Source organism: Rhinichthys klamathensis, unplaced genomic scaffold (assembly GCF_029890125.1).
Source record: "Rhinichthys klamathensis goyatoka isolate OS25496 unplaced genomic scaffold, OSU_Roscu_1.1 h1tg000121l_1, whole genome shotgun sequence".
Classification (NCBI taxonomy): Eukaryota; Metazoa; Chordata; class Actinopteri; order Cypriniformes; family Leuciscidae; genus Rhinichthys; species Rhinichthys klamathensis.
The window spans coordinates 128,580-151,478 of record NW_026606658.1 but is presented as its reverse complement, the minus strand read 5'-3'; the positions used below and the strand labels follow the sequence as shown (position 1 = coordinate 151,478).

Genomic DNA, 22,899 nt, shown 5'->3' with positions numbered 1-22,899 from the left:
TTCACAAATGATTGTTTTAATGTTGTTTCCATGTTCCCTCCAAATTTATTGGTGGCCATTTGTCCTATATATGCATAGCTGTTTATTGTTTGCATTCATTTATTCATTCCTCCATGGTGAATGTTTTATTTGGAGGATAAAGGCTCTTGCTGTTGAAATATTGCGGTCAGAAATATAAGTTAGTGTAGGTAAAACACTACCTGGCTCAGAGGACACATCTCTGCGAGTATCACCGTTTAGTGCAAGAGATTCGCCTTAAAAGGGATAGTTTGCCCCAAAATTAAATTGTGTCATCATTTACTCACCCTCATGTCGTTCCAAACCTGTAATACGTTTGTTCATCTGCGGAACACAAATGAAGATTTTTTTAATGAAATCTGATAGATTTCTGTCCTTTCATTGACAGTCCATCTACCACTTTGACGCTTTAAAAAGTTCATAAAGAGATTGTAAATCTGTTCCATATGAATTGAGTGGTTTAGTCCAAACTTTCTGAAGAGACACGATTGCTTTACATGCTGAAGATATTTAATTTAGGCTTTTTCTGGACGGCCTTATATCCTAAAGGGGAAAAAGAATATCCATCAACCATAAAATTATACTTTATCTTACATTATCTGTATGTTCTATTCAGTGAATAAACACATGGCTAGTGATTGGCCTGAAGCACTTTGTCCATTCATGGCATGAGCTGAGCATTACATACTGAAGTCAACAGATTTTATTTAAAAAATCAAAGATGACTAAGAGTAGATATGGTATCCACCTGCATTTACTGCTTGATTTCTGTAACAGGCAATCAAAACAGCCATGCTTTTACTTTAATGACTACAATCTTGCTTTTCCTCTTTGCTGAAACAAACAGCACCCGAGGCCAGTGAAAAGCCTGAGCAGACAATAGATGTGCATCATCAGCAAACTGACAGGTGGTTCTAGTCTTCTGATAAATTGCGAGGTAACGTGGCACTAATGTGCCTTGGGACGGTGCTGTGCACAAGCGTGCAGTTTTGATTGCAGATAGAATCTTACATTACACAGTTTAAACCCCAGATCATTGCTGGATCTGCCACAGAGTTGATTCTTTGATTTCATTCATAGAAATGAAGCTTCCTCAGTACGACTTCCTGTTTAAAAAAGAATAAGGAGAGATTTCCTTTGAGGGGTTGCATGCCGAACACAGTGTACTGCCTCCTCACAATCACAGGAACCATGGGACCAGCTGAGCCACTTCAACACCCCCCCCCCCCCCCCCCCCCCCCTTTTCCTTTCGTCCGTCTGACCCTCAACCGCTTTCTTGTCTGCTTTCTGCATCACACTGAAGTGATTTATTGTTCGCAAAATAAATTCAGGAAGAGATGAGAATTCCAGCTGAATCTCTTTTATCCACATGTAAAACATTTGTGTTTACAAGGCAATAGACAATGGCTGGCTTTAATGTTTTCACATTATTTAACAAATGGCACTGCATATACAAAATTGTTAATGAGAAACAAAAGTAAAATACAAATAAAAACCCAGAGTCAAAATTTTGCGTTACACTAGCCTACTAGCTACACTTTAGCTGCACGAGCACTAGCCTCTTTTTGAATGTTTTTAAAAGAAATCTCTTATGCTTACCAAGGTAGGGCTGTCAAAATGGCTGGAAAATTTAGTTTGAATTTCTTACTTAAATTATAATAATATTAGAATTCTATTTGAATTCTGGGGAAAAAAAGTACCGTATTTTCTCCTAAGCCCATAAGAAGGTGCAGGACAATGAGCAAATAAACCAAATCAAGCACCGCCTTTTTTATCAAAATGAATTTTGTTGAAATTACATGACTTTGTTTAAAGTACTTAATGTTTTAAACAAACGTTTAAACTGCTGGACCCTCATCATGACATTCTTGAGAAAACATTGGGATGAGATGACATTGTGGAGTTCTATAACAGCGGTTTCTTATACAACTTACAAATGATGTCAACAATTTCGCCTTTGATACACCAAAAAGCAAAGAAGCTCCACAAAGCATGTTTAAGATGTTTTGGTGTAAAGACGCCTTTCTGCTGCACACGACATTTGGGCACGACTGTTGGAATTCGCTGCCTAGTGGCTGGTGCAATGAACTTTCATGGAGATCGTACAACATAGGGAGAGAAGCTTGTTCTTGCTGCCTTGTAAATCTTCGCCATTAAAGGGTTAGTTCACCCAAAAACATTTACAAAAATTCTGTAACCATTTACTCACCCTCAAAGACTTTCCTTCATCTTCCGAACACAAATGAAGAAATTTTAAGGAGAGATTTCTGCATTTCTGGCTTTTTTAAAATGAATTTTTATTTTGTACTCAATACATTTTAATACATTCACATTAAAGTTATCATCTCAACTTAAAAAATTTGGCTAGCTTTAGCTAATTAAATAAATGCTTACTTGCTAGTTGGTAACACATTGCTTTGATAACATTAGTATAGAAGTTGCTGAAAGATTACGGCAATATAGAACATTTGACATATCTGTTCTCAAACCAAGCTCATGCTCACTCTCCTCACCATGATAGTAACCCTACAAAAAACACACACACAAAAAATGAACTTTTGCCTCTTGTTCAATTTAATTAATTAAAATAAGCTAAAGTAACATGATTTTTAACATTTTGTTACAACTTATTTTAATTTGTTCAATCAACCTAATATATTTCAAACTGAAGTTTACTTAATTCATTGGTGTGAAAACATGAATCATTTTTGTTGACAACTAACTGGGCAGTGGATCTGTAGTTCCCAGCATGCTTTGCAAGGGACTGCATTAGGATACATTTAGGGATTAAAGTGTTATTTTATGTGTTTTTCAGTAAATGGAAAGATGTTGTTAGTTAATGTTAGTGTTTAATATTTAGTTATGTTAGAAACTTAGAGGACTTTGTAATGTTTTTGAATTTTGTGTTTACTATGCAGAAGAGTGGTGACTATATGTTTAGGCATGGGCACTTAAACTATATTAAACCTCACATTTAAACTAAGTGATAAGTAATATTTTTTGTTACTGTAAAAAGTGGTTTTAATTTAAATGAACACAAGTATTTAACTTTAATTGGACGAAACTGTAGAGTCTAATTAGCTAAAATTATAATGATGGCAGTTTAATTGACAGGACAAAAATTAAACGTATATAGTTAACCTGACAATTTTCTTTCTTAGGCATGGCAAAACTTTATCTAGTAGGCAATGACACCATTTTTTTAGTAGTCTTGACTAAATGAATTTAAGTTCATACTACAAGATTACAATAAATAATTTCAATCTAATTAGATTTTGTTGGAAAAATGTATTTCGTGGAAAAGCTTTCCTTAATTTAATTCAGTTTGTTCAACAGCTTATTTTTTTGAGTGCACAACATAACAGAAACTTGTCTAAATTAGCATAGCAAAACATTAAACACTACTAAATCTGCCACTTAACATTAATCTAAAAGCCTAATCTAAATTAGAAAACAGGAATAAGTGTTAAGAACTGCTTGATAAGTGCAAGCTATATTTTGGTTTCTTAATACTGCATTTTTAACATTATATATCTGGCTAACACTGATGAGGATTTTGTAATTCGAAATTCAGTTTTGAAAGGTTGGAAAAGTTGTTGTAGTGTTAGACAGGATTTAATAGAGCGCTGCAGGGATGACATCAGAACCCGGAAGACTAATTCACCACTGGTTCTTTCGAGATTTTCCTATCGGGTTTTTCAATATAAGAGTAAAATAAGGTCTGTGGTAAACATAACTCGTAACATAACGTTTTGCTCAACAAAGTAAATCACACAGCAAATTGAAAATGGTGTTATTTTTATTTTAAAAAACATATAGCAAATTAGTCTTCCGGATTTCGTCGTCATCCCTGCACGACCACTCTCTAATCTTCAGTACCCCACTCATTTACTTCAGACAAATATTTGTGTTGTGAAATGGGATGATGTCTGCTGTCATATTCATGTCATTAAAAAAGTAGCAAAACACTTTGTTGTAGACATTTAACTACAATGTAGTTAATGCGTTAATTCATACAGATACAGTTTACAGATTAGAAAAAAAAACAATTGTATCATTTCGTGAAATGATCCATTTGAGTTACATTCGTGTTAACATGTATGTGTACATGCTGCTTAAATATAGACACCAGACAGATGCTGTTTTCTGCAACAGTATCTTTTCTCCTCTCACTTGCACAAAAACATATTTAATATTCCTCAAAATGAATAAAAAAAACCGCCCAATGGATGGAATACAAACAATGAATTGTATGCAAGATTGTTTTGGAAGAAATTTAAAGTAGCCTTACTACTGTTTTTACTGTATTTTGATCAATTGGTAGCCTATAGGCGTGCAGAGAAACCCTTTTTGCTGAGCTCTGGAAACCTTTTACTTTCAGTTCTTCTTTACATGTGAAATCAAGAGCTTGATTCAGACACACTCAAGATGTTTAGAGTTCAATCTGGATTGGTTGAAGTCGTGTAGGCCTTTTTTCTCACCCTCCTGTGTTAATTGAAAGCAGCTGTCCTCCACTGTCACGAGGTTACAACTGTGCAGTTTTGGCAGGAGGAGGAACTGGGGCTGAGATTTGTGAGTAACATGGCAGAGGCAGACTAAAGGAAGACATTAAACTGTACAGAATCAGACTCTATTGTGCTTTAACCACATTAGTCAGGCTCAATTAAGCTAATGTTGCTTGATTGCTCCTCATAAATACAATGACAATAATTGTTTTATTACTTTTTTTGATAACAAAAAGAAAACATAAAGTCTTAAAATTACCATAATTAACTCAAGTGCTCTGGTGACAGATGTGGCAGTAAATAACATAAATGACAAAAGGCACGCTTTTACATCTGGAGATTTTAGAATAATTGAAACAAAATAAAATGAATAATCATAAAAAGAAATGCAACTCATTGGCTTTGGGCATGAGCATTCATGATTAGAACCGGCTAGTGTATAATACGCGGCAATGACAATAAACATTAACTGACATAAAACAACATAAAATGTAACATAAACATCTTATACATAACCACTGACGGAAATAGAAGAAACATAAGCATAAAATGCAATATAATGATATGTGGAAATATCGTTTTTCTGTTTTCACTATTAATTGATTCTAAGGGTTTGTATGTTTTACAGTAAAGCTACTTTCATTGTTTTATACACGTTTACACTGCTCAGAAGTTTGGGGTCAGTAAGAATTTTTTATTAAGAAATTAATGCATTTATTTAGCAAGGGTGTGTTTTTTAATTTCATCAAAAGTGACAGTAAAGACTGTTTTTTTTTTTGTTTTTTTTTTTAATTTTCTATTCATCAAATAATAATAACAAATTATGACTGCTTCCACTAAATTATTAAGCAGTAATAATACAAACATTGATAATAATAATAAGAAATGTTTCTTGAGCACCAAATCAGCATATTAGAATGATATCTGAAGGATCATGTGAAACTGAAGACTGGAGTAGTGATGCTAAATTTTCAGCTTTGCCATCATTTTACAATATATTAAAACAGAAAGCAGTTATTTTAAATTGTGATCATATTTCACAATATTACTGTTGTACTGTATTTTTGATAATCTGTGACCACATCTGTGGTCCGCATAAGAGACGTCTTTCAAAAATATAAAAAAATCTTACCAATCCCAAACCTTTGAATTGTATATAACTTTTACAATTAACCAATTATGTTATTGTTCCATTACAATCAGTAGTATTGAAATTAATTTGTAATAATTAAAGGAAACAAACCTTTATAATTTACATTTACTTTATTATACATTTATAATTATATAATTATTATTATGGTAAGTTACTGACTTCCAAGACACTTGCAAAATAAGGTCTTAAACAATAGCATGATTACTGTCTTCCTCCTGGAGAGCAATTAAGAGTGTACACTACAGTGAATCTAATACTCTAGGTTATGACAGACAAGCTAACACTATTGTGTAACATGACATCCTCCATCCTTTCGAATATTACGTTGCCACAACAGAAGGTTCAGATGCAGAAACAGGCCCAACTCGACACACAGAGGAAACATTTCAGCAGTGTTTTATTGCCACAAACTGTTGTATGATCATTTTTATATTGATGTGAACTTGTAGGATCATAAATCCATTCGGATCATAAACATCCACCTGTTATCACTGTTTTTCCCGCATACTTCAGTATGTTTGATTGAACACACACAGTGATATTCTTTCTGATCTTCTGATCTGATCTACAGTAGCAAACACTCAGGTAACTAACACTGACAAAAGATTAAAAAGATAATTAAGGAGGACTATTTCTAGGTGAGGTCACACAACCCGTCTCCTCGTCATTGTTCTGAAACAGTAGTGTGATAGATGTTTGTGTGTGTGAACTGAGCTGGTGTTGTTCTCTCACATTCTCTCTGTCTCAGATAGAGTGCCATGGTCAAAGTTAGTTTACTATTAATAGGGCCTTAACTATTTGTTCACAAGGCCAGCAGTGGACTGCTAAAATTCCCTGGGAAAGTAAATGCCATTTCGGACAGCTGGTTTCATCAGACAGATTGTCAGCTGTTGGCTACTCCTAGACCTGGCCATTACTAGTGTCTACAGTACACTCTACAGCAGTGGTGCCCAATCCTGTTCCTGGAGATCAACCTTCCAGCAGAGTTCAGCTCCAACCCTGATCAAACACAACTTAACGAGCTAATTAAGATCTTCAGGAGCATTTGGTAATTACAGACAGGTGTGTTGGATCAGGTTTAGGGGCAGTCATGACTAATGGTTAGAGAGTCAGACTGCTGGTTACCTGAAGGTTGGTTGTTCAAGTCTCAATACTGGCAGGAAACGACTGAGGTGCCCTTGAGCAAGGCACCTAACCCCCAATCACTCCCCAGGCGCCACAGCAAAAATGGCTGCCCACTGCTCTGGGTGTGTGTTTGTGTGTTCACTACCCACTACTCCTTATGTGTGCACTAACTTGCTTTCAATGTCTCAGAACGGCTCGATTTGCTGTAAATGTTGCTCCATACAAACTCATCTCTACATCTGCTCTGAGTTTCTATCACTTAAACGTGCATTTGGGAACGCAACATGTTTCAACCATTTTTCCAAACTTGTAATCAGAGGCACTTGTATACCAGCTGTTGTCAGCAAAAGAGAAGCTTCAAAGTCCCCATGAAATCAAAATAGAAGTTTTTTGTCTTTTAGTATAAATATGTTAGCCTTACTGTTATCTATAAGCTAGTGTGCTCCAAAACAATGATAATATTCTCATTTAGAAGATATAAGCATTCAAAACTTAGTCTCTAACTTTCGCCAATATGGATCAGTGATTTTGATGACATCACTCTGCACTTCAGCTTCTCATCAGATTTTCTGTCCAATCAAATGTTCTCTAGAATCTGAAGCGTCCCGTCCCCTACATTATAAATAGACGCTGAAGCTGCGGCTAAAATCGGTCCCTTGTTCACACATTTACTATTTTCTACATAATGAATGGCACAGTGCACTATATAGGGGATAGGGAACGATTCATACAGTGTAAATATGCTTTCCATTGGGGCGAATGAGTGATGATAGCACAGGGTGGATCATATGCGCAAGTCAGCGCAGACCACAAAACGTATTGGACCCACTTGAATTCTGCACAGAATGCTGTGTTTTAAAGTGATATGGAGATTAGGAGGAGAAAGGTTAGAGATTAGGAGGAAACTGTGGCTTTACCGAGCTGTGAAAAACAAAACGCTATTGGATATTTTTATAAGGTGGTCGATATGTCCCGTCCTGTTTTCCTGTTTCAGTGGAACTTACGGCATTGAATAATGCTGCGCGTTTAATGGCACTTCGGTGGTCCTTTAAGGGCTTGTGTTTTTCCACCAAAATAAAAGCTTAATGGTTTAATGTTTAAAAATGAAGAAATTAAAACAGCCTTATATATTAGTATTGTAATTTGATTAGAGTGAAATAGTTTAATATTTTTATTTAATAATAACAATTATAGTAATAATAATAATTTATTATTATTAATATACTGTCACAAAACTTTGGCCAAACTGTGTCTTTAAATAAATATGGGATTGGTTTCTAATGATCTGTTGACTTCTTTTACAGAGCGGAGAAAACAGAGGTCCTCAGTGATGACCTGTTACAGGTGACTGCTTTCCTTTCCATCTCTGTCTCCTGTTCTTTGGCTCTTATCCATCTTGCTTTAAATGGTGGGAAACTAGTGAGTCACTGTTATGGGAAAGGTGAACTTATTTATGTCAAGCAAATACATTCCATGCAATTTATTTTTATCTCATTAGACAGAATGTTCTCTTCTGAACGGTCAGCATAATGGTTTGCGTCACGTTGAGTCTTTTGCTTTTGGTCTCTTTATATGTGAAACTGTCTCCAGTGAAATTGTACAAAAAAAAAGAAAAAGTTTTGTTGCTATGGATATTGTGCCAAAACAACCTTCTAGAAATCTAGGAACGTTCATTATCTGAACTTCCACCGATATTGTGTCCGCTAGCTTTTTTTGACAGCTTGTTTATCGCTCTTAGCCGGCTGCGGCTAAAATTATCTCTTGAGATGTTTCGACACATCAAGCGAAAACTATTCTGACATCCCCCCTGTGGCACACACGTTTTTATTCTGGGTTCTGCATGGGGTTCAGGGAGGATCACAGCGGTTTCCCATCACCCCATTCTCAGCTGTCCGGACACCCATGTTACTTCAGGGCTTCTACACTCGTGCCACTCACAGATGCATTCTGGGGACATTTTTGACAATCTTGAGCATCTGGATAGTGGCTCCCTTCCAATTTGAACAGCGTCCAGTTTTTCCCTAATCTTTTGTCCGAACAGGATGTGCCTGCGGTTTTCATTTCGCCAATGACTAATCAGTATTATAGTGGTGTTTCCCCGTTTTCTGAACATTGTATAATACTTTCCATTACAAAAAAAGCGTATTGTTTCTGTGTGTTTAGTCTGCCGTTTGCTTGCCAGTTTTTAGTCTGTGATGGCAACAGGCAAACATTTAAAGACCTCTCACACCAGATAATCCAAACAACTCCCCTCGAACAGGATCTCCCTCAGCAGAAAAAGCCCGGACAATAACAGTCAGTGATTCCCCTTCTCATGGGGTTCTCATGCCGGAGACGCCTGAGCGGAATGTACGCTTGAACCAGCTGCGTCGGGACGGCTGTGAGGGAATGTTATGACGTAAAGGAGGCAGAGAAGTGTGAGGAGGTGGTTATCTCCTCTCCCAGCCTGTGGAATTCCTGAACTGGGTTGTTTTTGGAACATGAGTCAGATTTTTCTCTCTCTCATTCGGATCCTCACTGTTTGTTCAGTCGTACCGCTCTCACAGTTCTGAAGTAACATTCTTTTCATGGTTGTTTTTAGGGCTGACATGTGTTCGAGCAGGCCCAGCCTGCGCGCATCAAAATGCTGACATGTCTGTCATGATGTTAGTTTTCAAAGTCTTAGTCAGTGGACCTCTGCTCTGACAAAACGTACAAGATGACACCCGCACTTTTTTTCTGAATTTATTAAGCAGCCTAAATAACAAATTAAAAAGTAAACGCCAGTCAAATCCAAAATCAATACAACCGAACATTGTACTTTGATCATTTCACATTTTGTCAGGTCTTAGAGTTATACATTGTTAATATGATTTCTCAGTTTATTATTGTTGGAGCAGTTCAATGATGGTCAGAAGTCATCAATTCGTTCTAACAGACACAATCGGAAATGGCAGGGGGTCAAACAATCATATCAAGCCATTTCATTTTACCTGTAGTAATATTTGCTAAATACTTTCTGCTGCAGATGTATTTATTGGTTTAGAATGACTTGTCTTTACTGCATTTAGCTTTTATCAGTGGAATGGAAAATGCTTCTGCTAAAGCAACTTTCAACTTCAACATTTAAAAAAAACTGGTAAAAATCCTGAAGAGAAATCCACCAATCAGATTATCATTACACTGCCATATCACTCCCATGAAGCATTGTGAATAATGTAATCGAGTCATATGTTTGCATGAATAATTTGCAATATATTTAAAATAATTATTTATAGTTTATACTTGCACAACCATTGACTATAAATCAGTAGTTTTATATTGTCAGTTATGTTTATTTTTATGACATCATTTGCAGTGCTTCATGGGATTGTAGTCATTCCCTCGTGATAGACCTTTTGTCTTTTTTCTCATATATTTTGTCTTCTCATTCACCTCAGAGCTGGTTGTATTTATACATCACTTTTAATTGTATTATATTTATTCATTTATTAATTAAATTAGTTATATATTTTTAAAATAATTTATTTTATATATTTTATATAATAAATGATTTGAAAAAATAAATGTAGAAAATAAAATTGTCTATTAAGATTATTATTAATTATCTGTTCACTCTTTTCTGTTTTATTTGTTTTCTTTTTACTTTGTTAATCTGTAGACCCTTTTCATGGACTGTGATGATGCGTTTCTATTATCAAATCTAGTAAAGTTTTTAATATTTTTAAAAAAGTTATAGCACATTTACAATACTATACTTTGTGTTATGTTACCTTTCTAATACAAATTTGACATCTTTCTCTCTGTATTTTTTCCCTGTTTTGAAAAGTCGTGGAAATGTTTTTCTTTTTAAAACAAATGCAAAAATGATATTTGCTGTCGCCTCCCATTCACGGCTATAGAAGTTTACCCATGACGATGACGACTTCTCAGAACCTGGAAATGTGAAAAGGGTCCATTATCATTAGCACCCCTTTTTTATGCAACAGATTGAAGTAGAAAAAGAGGGTCTGGCCTGCATCTGTATTTTTTCTATTCATGACATCCCAGTGTTGAGCTCACGTATCTAAATCTTAGGCGTCCCAATAGGGCAGATGAGTCATACTTGTCTCCTTTCTGTAACATAAGATATCTTTTTCATGCCTCCAAAGGGAGTGGTGTAATACATCGTGTTTGACCTTACCACACCCTCAAGACTATGAAAAGTGTTCTTTTAAGTCCTTTTTATCAGCAACACTTGTTAATTGACACAAACTCTAAGGCTGTAGGGTTAAATGTCTAGTGAAGGCTATGAGCAAGACGTGATGCATTTATGAAATACAGAGGCATCCATTGCTTTATTACACAACATGCCTTAGGCACTTTTTACAGGCTGTTTACTTTCACCACAATGCAAGCAGACTTTGCATTGAGCAGTAGCCACAGCTCAATATGGATTGTGGGTTGTTATTGATGTCTTGTTTTATCCTGCACAGATTGAGCGGCGTATGGAGTCGGTGCGAGTCGTTTCGCACAACACGCACAAAAGAATGACTGCGTGTTTGCAGGGGCAGATAGGCACTGATGCTGAGAAGAGACATGTAAGGGCATAACAGTGCTTATGACTGCACAAAATATCACTCTTCACTATATATTTGATCTGCTTTGCATATAATGTGTCACAAACTCTTTGTGTTTCTGTCACAGAAAAAGCTTCCACTAACAGCGCTGTCACAGGCCATGCAGGATGGTGGGAGCCAGCTGGGGGAGGAGTCTCTGATTGGGTAATTGGATGACATCAACATTTGAATTGATTTCCCCTTAAATCTGGTTCTTTATTGTTTAGATTGTTAATGGATAAGCTCATTGTATCATACAAATGAGATAATGGTACAAAAGAACACTATAGACATTCAGAGCAGCGCCATGACCGGAATGAAAGCGAGGCTGTGAGGGATAGACTTAGCATGTTTTCAATGGCATCCTCTGTAAAAAGCTGTATAAAGCTCCTAGATCACTTATAGTTTTCCACTCTGTTTCGTGATGTCTGGAGTTTTGTGTCTACTGAAGTTTCTTGGAAATATATTTGTGCAGTGTTTCGTCGGAAGAACGATTCAAAAACACATAAAATAACAGTACAACCCTCTGAAGAGATGTTTGTCTATCCCTCACAGCCTCACAAAGATGGCTCTGCTGTGCATAAGGTCTATATTGCACAAGTGCAGGTATATTTGAGGTTGTGTACATGTGTCATTGTGTCAGTGCACTTTTTAATTTCAAAAGTTTGGGGTCAGTAAGATTTTAGGAAATTAATACTTTCATTCAGCAAGGATGCATCAAACTGATAAAAAGTGACAGTAAAGACTTTAATTCTGTTTCAAAGGATTCCTATTTCAAATAAATGCTGTTCGTTTGAACTTTCTATTCATCAGTTAATTATGAAAAAATGTTTCACCGTTTCCAGAAAAATATTAAGCAGCACAACTGTTTTCAACATTCATAATAATAAAAAATGTAGCGTACATTTACATGGCGACGATGTACTAAAAAATGGAAACGTTTTTCCTTAGCGTTTTTCGTGTAATTTACACTGAAACGATAACGGCTTCGCTTTCAAAACCTTGTACTTTGAAACCTGTTTTTGTGTTTTGAGGCCACCAAAACGCCGTTGTCGTGTAAATGAATGGCCAAAACGCATTTAAAGTCTTAAGGTTTTAGTTTAAAACGGTGTCGTCTTGGAATGATTTCTGAAGACTGGAGTAATGACTGCGGAAAATTCAGCTTTGCCATCACAGAATTGAATTATATGTCCAAAAGTATTGAAATAGAAAACATTTATTTTAAATAATAATAATATTTCACAATATTAGTTTTTACTGTATTTTTGATTTAAAAAAATGCATCCTTGATGAGCATAAGAGACTTCTTTCAAATATCTCACCAACCTCAAACTTTTATGGTAGTTTATATGCAGTATCTTCCATGCAGAAAAATGATGGAGATGTGCGGAGATGCAGAGAACAGACTGGCATCTGAGCTAATGCAGCACGAGGTGATCATTGAGAAGGAGATCTTAGACCCCCTCAATCAGCTAGCAGAGGTACGGACTATGCATGCTAATTTCCAGCCATTCATTGGTTATCGGACACATGATCATAATTATCAATATGGGCCAGAATTTTTATATCGATGCATACCTAATCCTATTGATTTGTCAGGTGGACATTCCTAACATCCTGAAACAGAGGCGGCAGTTAGCCAAGCTGGTTCTGGACTATGACTCTGCCCGAGCAAGGTGACGTTTCTATCATGCATCTAGGTTTCATTATATCGTAACTCTAATTTTACCCAGTTCACAACTGAATCGGTTTCTTCATAGGTGGTTGCAGGCAACCAAGTCGATAATCTCAGGAACAAACACACAAGCACTGACAGCCAAAGCAGACTCGCTTAAAGAAGAAGTCGACGAAGCTATGAACAAAATGGAGCTGTGTAAGGTACTGATGTGCAAACAAGCCTAAACATGCCTTACCATTTATGAGTCGCTTAGTTATGGATTTTACACCAGCGTATGATAGCAGGGGTGTAAGTACGATCTGAAAAGTGTGGGGGAGGGGGACACATCATACACCTCCTCTGCTTGCTTCATGAATACTAATTAGATGACAACATTAGCTCAGTTGTTCTAATTGATTTGCTGGAAGGAAAGTAAATGGGTGCTAGCCATGGGAGGATCGTTCGGCCAAGCACAATGAAATTCTCTAAATATAATGTTTAATATAAATATAAGTGATGCTTTCAGGAGTGGGGGTGATTTTTTATTTTTCTAAAAGTAATATTACCCTACTGTTTAATTGTTTTTTTTTAGCAAGGATGCATTAAATTGATCAAAAGTAACAGTAAACACATTTGTAATGTTACCAAAGATTAATATTTCAAATTAATACTGTTATTATTACCAAACTTTTGAACGGTAGTGTAGGTGTAAGTTTTATAAGTGAATATTCAACATCCGTTTTCGATTTTATTTAAAACCTTGAAAGTCTGTTCAATGAAAACCGTGGCTCTTAGCCCACAAATTTTTTCTTTTTCAAATGGCAAATATGATATTTCTAATCACAAATCAGTCTCAAATAAGACCAGACATCAATCTGCTAAATCCAAAATGAATCTGGCGGCGGCTGAACCATCGAGCTGCTAGTCAACCTTATGATGACTGATTTATGATGCAGCGGTTGTTATAACTGCAAAAATCTGATGTGTAATCAGTGTTGTATTCTTAGAGAATTTTTTCTTTCTGACTGAATAGTCATTTTTGGTAAGTGGAGAGATGAAATAAGGTCTCAAACCTGCATCACCCGCATGAGCAATTAAGGCTCAACGTGTTTGTTCCTGTACAGTACGGATTTGATTGCCAGGGAACACATTAATGTTACAATGTATAGCTTGAGTACAAGTCAATTTGAATAAAATGATCTGCCAAATGCATAATGGATTGTGTCAAGAGCATTTGGTTAACCACTGTGCTTGTTTCCTGTAATATCCAATGTCTCTATCTGCACAGTCAGAATTATACCAATAGTTTCAATCGTGTCAAATTTTGTTTTTAAGGATCAACTTTCAGCAGACATGTACAATTTCTTCTCAAAGGAGGCAGACTATGCCCGCCACTATGTAATGGTAAGAAAGAAGCATTTTGTTTTTCATCCATGGGTTCAATAACTCCGTTGCTATGTATATTACTGTTCAGTTCCATGTTTTTTCTGCCCATTGTTCATTCTGCTGTGCTTCTTTCCTTCCTCAATGTCTTCTCTGTTCTCAGTTATTAGAGGCACAAGCTGATTACCACAGAAAATCTCTCACCTTGCTCGAGAGCGTCCTGCCAACCATTCAAGCCCAACAAGGTGACGGCACAGTTTCTTATTGCTGTGTAACTGAAATAACTACCAATGAAACCTAATTTCGTGACCAAACCTACATATTTTCAGAATCAATGACTAGTTGACTAATTATAGTTCAACCAAAACAGATTTTTTTGTCAACATATTCACATGTTGCTCCTGACCTGTATGACTTTATTATGTTGTGTTAGAACACTGAACAAGTTATTTTAAAGAAGGTTTCTACTATGTTTGTCCATGTAATGAAAGTTAATGGGGTCCAAAATCAACATAAAACAAAATATTATTATTTTTTCAAAATATATTTTATGAAATTAGAGTCATACTGGTTTGGAATGAAATGAGGGGGAGTAAATGATGACACAACTTTCATTTTTGAGTGTAATTAAAGGAATAATGAAGTTCTGTCATTATTTACTCATCCTCATGTCGTTCTGAACCTATATGCATTTCTTTCTTCTGCTGAACACAAAAGGAGATATTTGAAGAATGTTGAATGTTGACTTCTGTTGTATTTTCTTTTGTCCATACAATGGAAGTCGATAGTAACCAGAACTGTGTAGTTGCCCACATTCTTTCAAATGTGTTCCACAGAAGAAAGTCATACAGGTTTGAGGGCGAGTAAATGATGACAGAATTATCATTTTGGGATGAACTCTGTTTAAGCTGGTTTCGGACAAAGACGTCAATCTGAAGAGAGGCGCTTTTTTTCCCCCACAATTTAAAGACATACAAATACAAACACACTAATTAAAGCACTACTGCTGAAAATATAAGAACTAAAAAATATTGTAGGAAAATCTAGGTAAACTTTTAAACTGAGTAATCAGCTAGTTGGTTGTTACATGAGTTTCGAGTACATCGTGACCTTCCATATTGACTAATGTACTGTAGATATAGCAAACGGAAACTATGTGAATTTAGCCCAATGATGTGTTCCAGTGATTTTCTGTGCAGTCCTCAGAGGCGCTTAATTGTTTTCGTTCTCCTTTGTGCCCATAAATCTGGCACTTGAGTGCTATAAATTGTTGTGATGGTTTCCTGCGAGCACACGTGATGCAAACAGACTTGATGTCCCAGCATCTGGCCCATGAGTAATATTTCTCACATCTCACCCACCTAGTTCATCTGCTTTTTTCAGACACGGTAAGAAAGAATAAAGAGGAAAAAAGAGCTTGAAGTGGACTTAACAGCAGGATGTATTATTTAGTGTCTTGAAACCAGATGAATCACAGATGAATGCTCCCTCTGTAATTCACATCTTTTATTTTGATAAAGTGATGCTTTCAGTTGATGCTGCTAGTAACTAGTTATTTATGTTTCCTGACAGATTCGTGGACTGAGAAGCCAGCGTTTGGAACTGCTCTGGACGAGCACCTGAAGCGCAGTAGCAGAGAGATCGCACTGCCTATAGAGGCCTGCGTCATGATGCTGCTGGAGACTGGAATGAAAGAGGAGGTACGGCACGACCGAAGCGTTTAAACAATGCATCAGTCATACAAATCAAGTATTGTATTGTTGATAGGGATGTCCCGAGCCGATCTCAAGGATCAGTTTCGGGGCCATTAAGCACTGATTGGTTAAGCCTGATCCTTTATTTTAAGTCAGCAGTCACGCAGGTGTCATGCAGTAGGTGGCGGTATGCACCTTAAAGTGGGCTTGCCAACCGCCATTAAAAGGTAAAGAAGAAGCTCAAATGTGCGTGCGTGATGCGCGAGAACCGATGAGGTCTGTTCTAGCGTGTCACCAAGGGGGTAATCCATCGACCGGAAGTTGAAGCCGGCCGGGTGCCGCCATCTTGTAGCAGAACTTCACTTGCGTTAGCATTTCCATTGACTCCCATTCATTTTGGCGTCACTTTGACAGCGAATAACTTTACATCTGAGGTTTACATCTGTTTAAAGACTCCATTTGTCCATTATTTATTTCTAAAGAAACACGACAATGTATACAGAGCTCCATTACCTTCTATGTTACATTATGGCCCCGTAGAAACAGATTTAGTAAAAATAGGCTAACGGTTGCGTCATAACCACTCGACTCTCTGTCGCGCTGTACAGAAATTACCATACAGACAGGAGGAGAAGCTCGCAGGCAATCGGGGGGACGTCCCGTCAAGGGAGAAGCCCATAGATAATGAGTCCATAAAAGCAACGGAATACTTACTCCTGCTCACTCACGCCAAAGAACTCTTTGCTCAAGTTCCCCGTCTCTGCAAGATTAACGTTGGCAATTTTCACGCACAGCTACTAGAAGATTTACGTCACAGCTACTAGAAGATTCACGTCTGTCAGACAGGTTGCCACGTCATCAAGCTTAGTTTGAGTCGGTTTGAGTCTGCGCGTCAGGAACGGAAGTGCTCAAAAATCGCTAAAAATGGGCTTCAACTGTCTCAACTGAGTTCCAATGAGATGGCTCTGTCCACTTCTTATACTGTCTATGCGTGTCACACATGCACATTTAAACTTGTTTAGCATATTTGATGCTCACGAATCACTCAAAAGTAATTTATTTCCGGTTTATTTTTTATCTGCCATTAGACTATCTGAGATGTTGCCATAACGCGTTGCAATGTGTTGCGTCTTTCTTCGGACTTGACTTGAGAAAAGAATCTGCTTCATGCTTTTTTAACTTTATCTCCACTTTTTTTCTTTTCTGCTTATTGTACAAATAAAATACAAGGGGCCCGATTTACTAACAGCTTGCACCTGCACAAACCCTCTTTGGGCGTTAAAAACGACTGTCAGGATATACAGTACTAAAGAGTCTACACGCAGTGAAAAATTAGCACTGAAAAGGCAATGGGAAGAGAGTATTTAAATGAATCATGCAAGGTGATTTACTAAGGTTTGCGCTAGTCAATTTACTGTGTTATCATTTACTGGCCCAAAAAAAAGCATGTCTTAAACCAGACGCTAATCTGCACTGCTCTTTGTAGATTGCGTTGGTCATTATGGAAATGATCCGGCTGTGTCTGTGTTCTTTAATTTGCGCGTTGTCAGTAGATCTCGCACATAGGCACTTTTCCCATAGGCTTCTATAGGCACTTTTTTTTTTAATTGCACGCTCATGCTAATTTATCCTGTTTACTAAATCTGGCCCAAGAAGTTTATATCAGTGGTACCATATTCATAATTGTGACCACACAGTCTGTTTACAATGTCTACCATTGTAACAGATGTTTACATCGAGAGAGAGAGAGAGAGAGAGAGAGAGAGAGAGAGAGAGGAGAGAGAGAGAGAGAGAGAGAGAGAGAGAGAGAGAGAGAGAGAGAGAGAGAGAGAGAGAGAGAGAGAGAGAGAGAGAGAGAGAGAGAGAGAGAGAGAGAGAGAGAGAGAGAGAGAGAGAGAGAGAGAGAGAGAGAGAGAGAGAGAGAGAGAGAGAGAGAGAGAGAGAGAGAGTCTTATAGTAAATATATTTACTGTAGTAATTGTTATTTTGGAATTACTGAGAATCTCTGCACAGCTCTGTTTAGATTGAATTGATTTTAATAACTTGAATGTACTTGAAATGTGCACGAAGCGCTAGGAAAAATACAATTATCGGATCAGGACTCTGTATCGGCAGATACTCAGTATCAATGACTCGGAACAAAGTCACAAAAAACTTGTTTGGGACATCCCTAATTGATCTACCACAGTAATCTTTTCCAGGATGTTCAAGTCATATGGGCAAATGCTTTTAGTTGTGTATTGAACCACAATAGAAGTATTGTTCAACTTTTACATGTGTCCACATTGTACTGAGACATCTAAAAAAAAACCTGTCTTAATTATCATGTCACTGCAACTGTCAAATAAACATTTAACAATATGTTAGAAGATTAATTAGGGCCTTGGCTTTCTAATAGTCTAATTATACCTGAAAATATGCTCTTTCATTTCGTCATTCTCCAGGGTCTTTTCAGAATAGCTGCAGGAGCCTCTAAACTGAAGAAGCTGAAGGCAGCTCTGGATTGCTCCACCTCACAGCTGGAGGAGTTTTACTCCGACCCACATGCCGTTGCTGGTACAGCCTGTTTTGTTGTATGCATAAGTAATGTGTCATTCGCACTTAATGAATGTTAATTTGGAATTGTACTCTCCTGGTTTAAGGGGCATTAAAGTCGTATCTCAGAGAGCTGCCTGAACCTTTGATGACTTACCAGATGTATGATGAGTGGACACAGGCATCCAAGTAAGCCATCTTGCAGTACTTTACATAAAGGTTTAAAGGAATCATGTTTGTGTTGCTAATTACTGTGCTTTTACTTTAAGTGTCCCTGACCCAGACAAGCGGTTACAGGCTTTGTGGGTTACCTGCGATCAATTACCAAAAAACAACAAGGCAAACTTCAGGTAAGTTTCAGTTAAATCTGAATGTGAAGTGTAATAAGTGTGTGCAAAGTTCTGGGGTTCTATGTATAAAACTGCACAGATTTTATCTTAAAATGTGTTTGCACCAATGTTTTTAGATTGATTGATTCAAGTTTTATTGTAAATCATTTGCATATTATTTCCATATGCATATTGCCATCCAGACACATGATACTACACAGTTTAGAAACTAGGACCTAGGAAATAAGATATTATTTATATTAAAAATAAATAAAATAATAGTAAATAAAGTAGCTAATAAATAGTAAATACATTTCTTCTTAATATCTTTTTTTCCCCCAGTAAAATATTAAGACTTAATATTTAAGAATGTATCTTGAATATCATCGTTGTCGGGCAGAACCCTCAAATGTCCAAAACCGCACTGACGTTTCTGAAACGTCTCAATTGTAGTCTTGAGTTTTCTTCCTGGTATTTACATTACACATCATATTAGAGAGGTGCTGCAACAACGTAAAATATGTGAACAAATAATGTTTTTTCTATTCTATTAGACCCCAAAATCAAAACTTTGAACAGGGCATAATAGGTCCCATTTAAGACAGTACTCAACAGCAAGTGCTAGACTAAGACACTCTTCTCCGCTCCTCAAATACACAAAACATTAGCCTTTATACAGTATATAGTGATTCTTGAGTAAATAAAATACTGTACTTATTCAAACAACCAGTGCTTTATTTACAGTACCTTTGCATTGCAAGTAAGCAGAGACATCCGAACTCATTCACTATTGAAGCGCTTGGAGTTATGAGGTTTGACTGACAGTTTAAAAATCCAATAGAGTTTAGTCACAAGCTCTTTTAAATGCTTTTCATTGGTTAGAAGTTTGAAAAACCCACCAACACAGACATAAAGGGTGATCAATAATAATAACTTATAAGAAATAAAAATGATACAAAAATATCGTGAAAACCTATAATTGTTTATAATATTTAGATATATTTAAAATATATATATTTTCTAGTGTAAAAACAAAAATGTTCTGACACCAGCAGATCACTGAAAGAACTTTTTTTTTTAAATTATAATTTAAGACCATGTGTGCAAAGTTTATTTCCTTAAGAGTCCCGCTTTCCCGTTTACTACAACAACAGAGGAGTTCCAGATGGTGATTAAAAATTGTTTTTAAATTGGATTCTTCTGATTCGGGAATTTGCTCTGTTTTGCAGATACCTTATTAAGTTCCTTGCTAAGCTCGCACAGGAAAGCGACGTTAACAAGATGACCCCCAGCAACATAGCCATTGTCCTTGGACCCAATCTACTGTGGGCCAAAACTGAGGGGTCAGAATATTCTGCAATATCCAGCAAACACGCTAACTTATTTAATTGTGCCTTTTTCTAAACGCTCTTCTCTTTACCCACAGGAGCCTAGCAGAAATGGCTGCTGCAACCTCTGTCCATGTGGTTACTATTATTGAACCCATCATTCAGCATGCAGATTGGTTTTTCCCTGAAGGTAGGGGCCATAAAGCTTTAAATATATGGTATTTTCCAATGAAAAAAAAGTATTGCTATCAGTTTTAAGATTAACCTGTTTCTTGTTATTCCTTCAGATGTGGATTTTAATGTATCCGGCATGTTTTCGATGCCCGCACCACTTCCAAACAACGTCAACCAGCTGACCCCGCCAGATTATGACTCGGGCACCATAGAGAGGAAGAGACCTGGCAGCATGGTGGGCCCAGATGGTGACTTGCCCCGGAGAGACAGGTAAACACAAATTTCACACAAATCTTTTATTAACAGTTTGATTCCCTTAATCAGTCACACTGACACTGGTTATTTCCTCCTGCTTCACAAAGATATGCAATTAAATTGATTAGGATCAATTTAGATTGATCAATTCACTTTAATTGAGCAATTAAAACAGCGGATTAGATTACATTCACCATTAACCTCTGGGGTATTGTCAGTTCTACTGATTGTAGAATCTCTTGCTTTTCCCTTTTAACCCTGCAGTATGTGTGATGTGAGTGGGATTTCTACCAATGCAGGTTAACCTCTTGGTTTCTGTGGTGTCGCTCTTCTGGGAAACTATTAGCACTAGTGGTGTCTTTGCTGTCTTTTCTTTCTGTAGCTCTGCTAATAAATTAACGGACCACAATCCTCGTAGAGGCAATACTGTACCTAGAAAGCAGCACGCTTCGCCTGGCTTCCAGCCCCCGCTGCCCCCAGTGGAGGCTGCAGGTAGTGCAGGGGGTCAGTCTATGACTGAACTCTTGCTCCAGCAGCCTGCACATGCGGGCATGGGCTTAGAGAGCTGCCAGCCCGGGCTGGCGCTGGGGATGGCCGCCCTGGCAGCAGCACAGCAGCTTCTAGCTCAGCATACTGAGGAGATCAGGTAAGACTCCTGCAATGTATGGACCAGTGCAATGCATTAATGAATCAGCCCCGCATGCACATGGAGATGCTGTGGAGGGACAAAACGGGTCTTTTAACCCTCTGGGGACCAAGAACGCGCCCGCGCGTTTTGCTGTTTTTTTTTCACATAGCAGCAACATAGACTTAAAATACTCCGTCATTTATGGTCATATAAATAAAATCAATACATGATTATAAACTATAGAGGGTCTTCTTTTTTTGTGTACACTCACATTAACATCAAAACCTTGTGTTTTTTTAAAAATAAATAAAATAAACAGGGTGCGCTTTCAGCTCACTCTGTCTCCGCAAAAATCTTTCTGAAACATGTCTGGAAAATGAACGGAAACTCCGCTAATACTTATCACACAAACATGAAACATACGTCTAAAGAACGCTTTAAATTTCTACTTTTAAATAAAACAATTCACATTTAAAACAAATATTCTCCTGCAATGTAATCTGTCAAAAACTAAAGAGAAGTACAGTTTCTCCTGTCTCAGCTCATTATCGTTAATTTGTTCACACCCACTCGCAGAGCGCGCTATTCATAAGAAAATGTGTTGAGGCCATTTGCAAAATAGATAAACGCCCCCAGGCAAATGCTGTAAACACACAATATTTTTTAGTCAGATTAAGATTCGTCTTGCGCGGCTATGAGGAATAATCCTGGGACATTTACCACAGAAGGGCTGGTTTATTTTCACTTCGAGGAGGAGCAACAGATTCAGCTGAGAAGTGTAAGTGTTTTGTGTGCTTTGTTCTAATCGCGATATAGAATAACGTTAGTGTCTGTAAACGGACAAATAGCATATCCTACTGTTTAAATGTGAATTATGTTTCTGTGTGTGTGTGTGTGTGTGTGTGTGTGTGTGTGTGTGTGTGTGTGTGTGTGTGTGTGTGTGTGTGTGTGTGTGTGTGTGTGTGTGTGTGTGTGTGTGTGTGTGTGTGTGTGTGTGTGTGTGAATGAATGAATGAACGCACAGATACGCACTGTTACAGACGAAATAAAAGAACATTTCTTTGACTAGTTTTGGATAAAGTTTTTCAAATCAAATAAGCATCAAATAAGCTTCAAAATAAAGACATCAAATAAGCTTATGTTTTGTCAATAAACTAATCAACTAAGATGTTTGTTCCAATGCAAGCTATATCAAAATAATGAATCCTCAACTTTGAAATATGTATGATCAAACTAAGACATTTATGGAAAAAGACTATTTTCTTTTCAAGATGTTTCCAACTCTAACTTTGAACTGTAATAAAACCATGTCTATATGGTGAAGGGTGTGTGATAGAAGTGTCCAGAGTATGCACCCTGTATTTTAAAGAAGAACATTTAATTATTTGCGATACATTATTCATTCACAAAGAATTCAGGGACATTATTCATTTCCCTAAAGGTTAGAGTTTTCCTCATTTTTTAAATTAAGGCATTAAGAATTTTTATTCCTCTTCTTAGTCAACTTTAGCATGGGCGTTTTCACTTATTCTAAGCAG

General features: G+C 37.0%; 1 protein-coding gene across 2 annotated transcripts in view; it reads left to right on the top strand.

Annotated features, from left to right (window-relative positions):
* arhgap17a (Rho GTPase activating protein 17a) overlaps positions 1 to 22,899 on the top strand; it is a 34,326-nt gene that overhangs the window by 3,415 nt on the left and 8,012 nt on the right. Inside the window, exons 2-17 of one of the 2 annotated variants that reach the window (XM_056255394.1) lie at positions 8,106 to 8,145; positions 11,256 to 11,360; positions 11,467 to 11,543; positions 12,748 to 12,859; positions 12,978 to 13,054; positions 13,139 to 13,256; positions 14,371 to 14,439; positions 14,582 to 14,663; positions 15,991 to 16,118; positions 18,557 to 18,668; positions 18,755 to 18,836; positions 18,917 to 18,997; positions 20,206 to 20,319; positions 20,403 to 20,494; positions 20,592 to 20,748; positions 21,116 to 21,379. In XM_056255394.1, coding sequence (XP_056111369.1) covers positions 8,106 to 8,145; positions 11,256 to 11,360; positions 11,467 to 11,543; positions 12,748 to 12,859; positions 12,978 to 13,054; positions 13,139 to 13,256; positions 14,371 to 14,439; positions 14,582 to 14,663; positions 15,991 to 16,118; positions 18,557 to 18,668; positions 18,755 to 18,836; positions 18,917 to 18,997; positions 20,206 to 20,319; positions 20,403 to 20,494; positions 20,592 to 20,748; positions 21,116 to 21,379 — 1,710 coding nt within the window. The remainder of the gene's footprint in view (positions 1 to 8,105; positions 8,146 to 11,255; positions 11,361 to 11,466; positions 11,544 to 12,747; positions 12,860 to 12,977; positions 13,055 to 13,138; positions 13,257 to 14,370; positions 14,440 to 14,581; positions 14,664 to 15,990; positions 16,119 to 18,556; positions 18,669 to 18,754; positions 18,837 to 18,916; positions 18,998 to 20,205; positions 20,320 to 20,402; positions 20,495 to 20,591; positions 20,749 to 21,115; positions 21,380 to 22,899) is intronic. The other variant, XM_056255395.1, reaches the window with a different exon arrangement.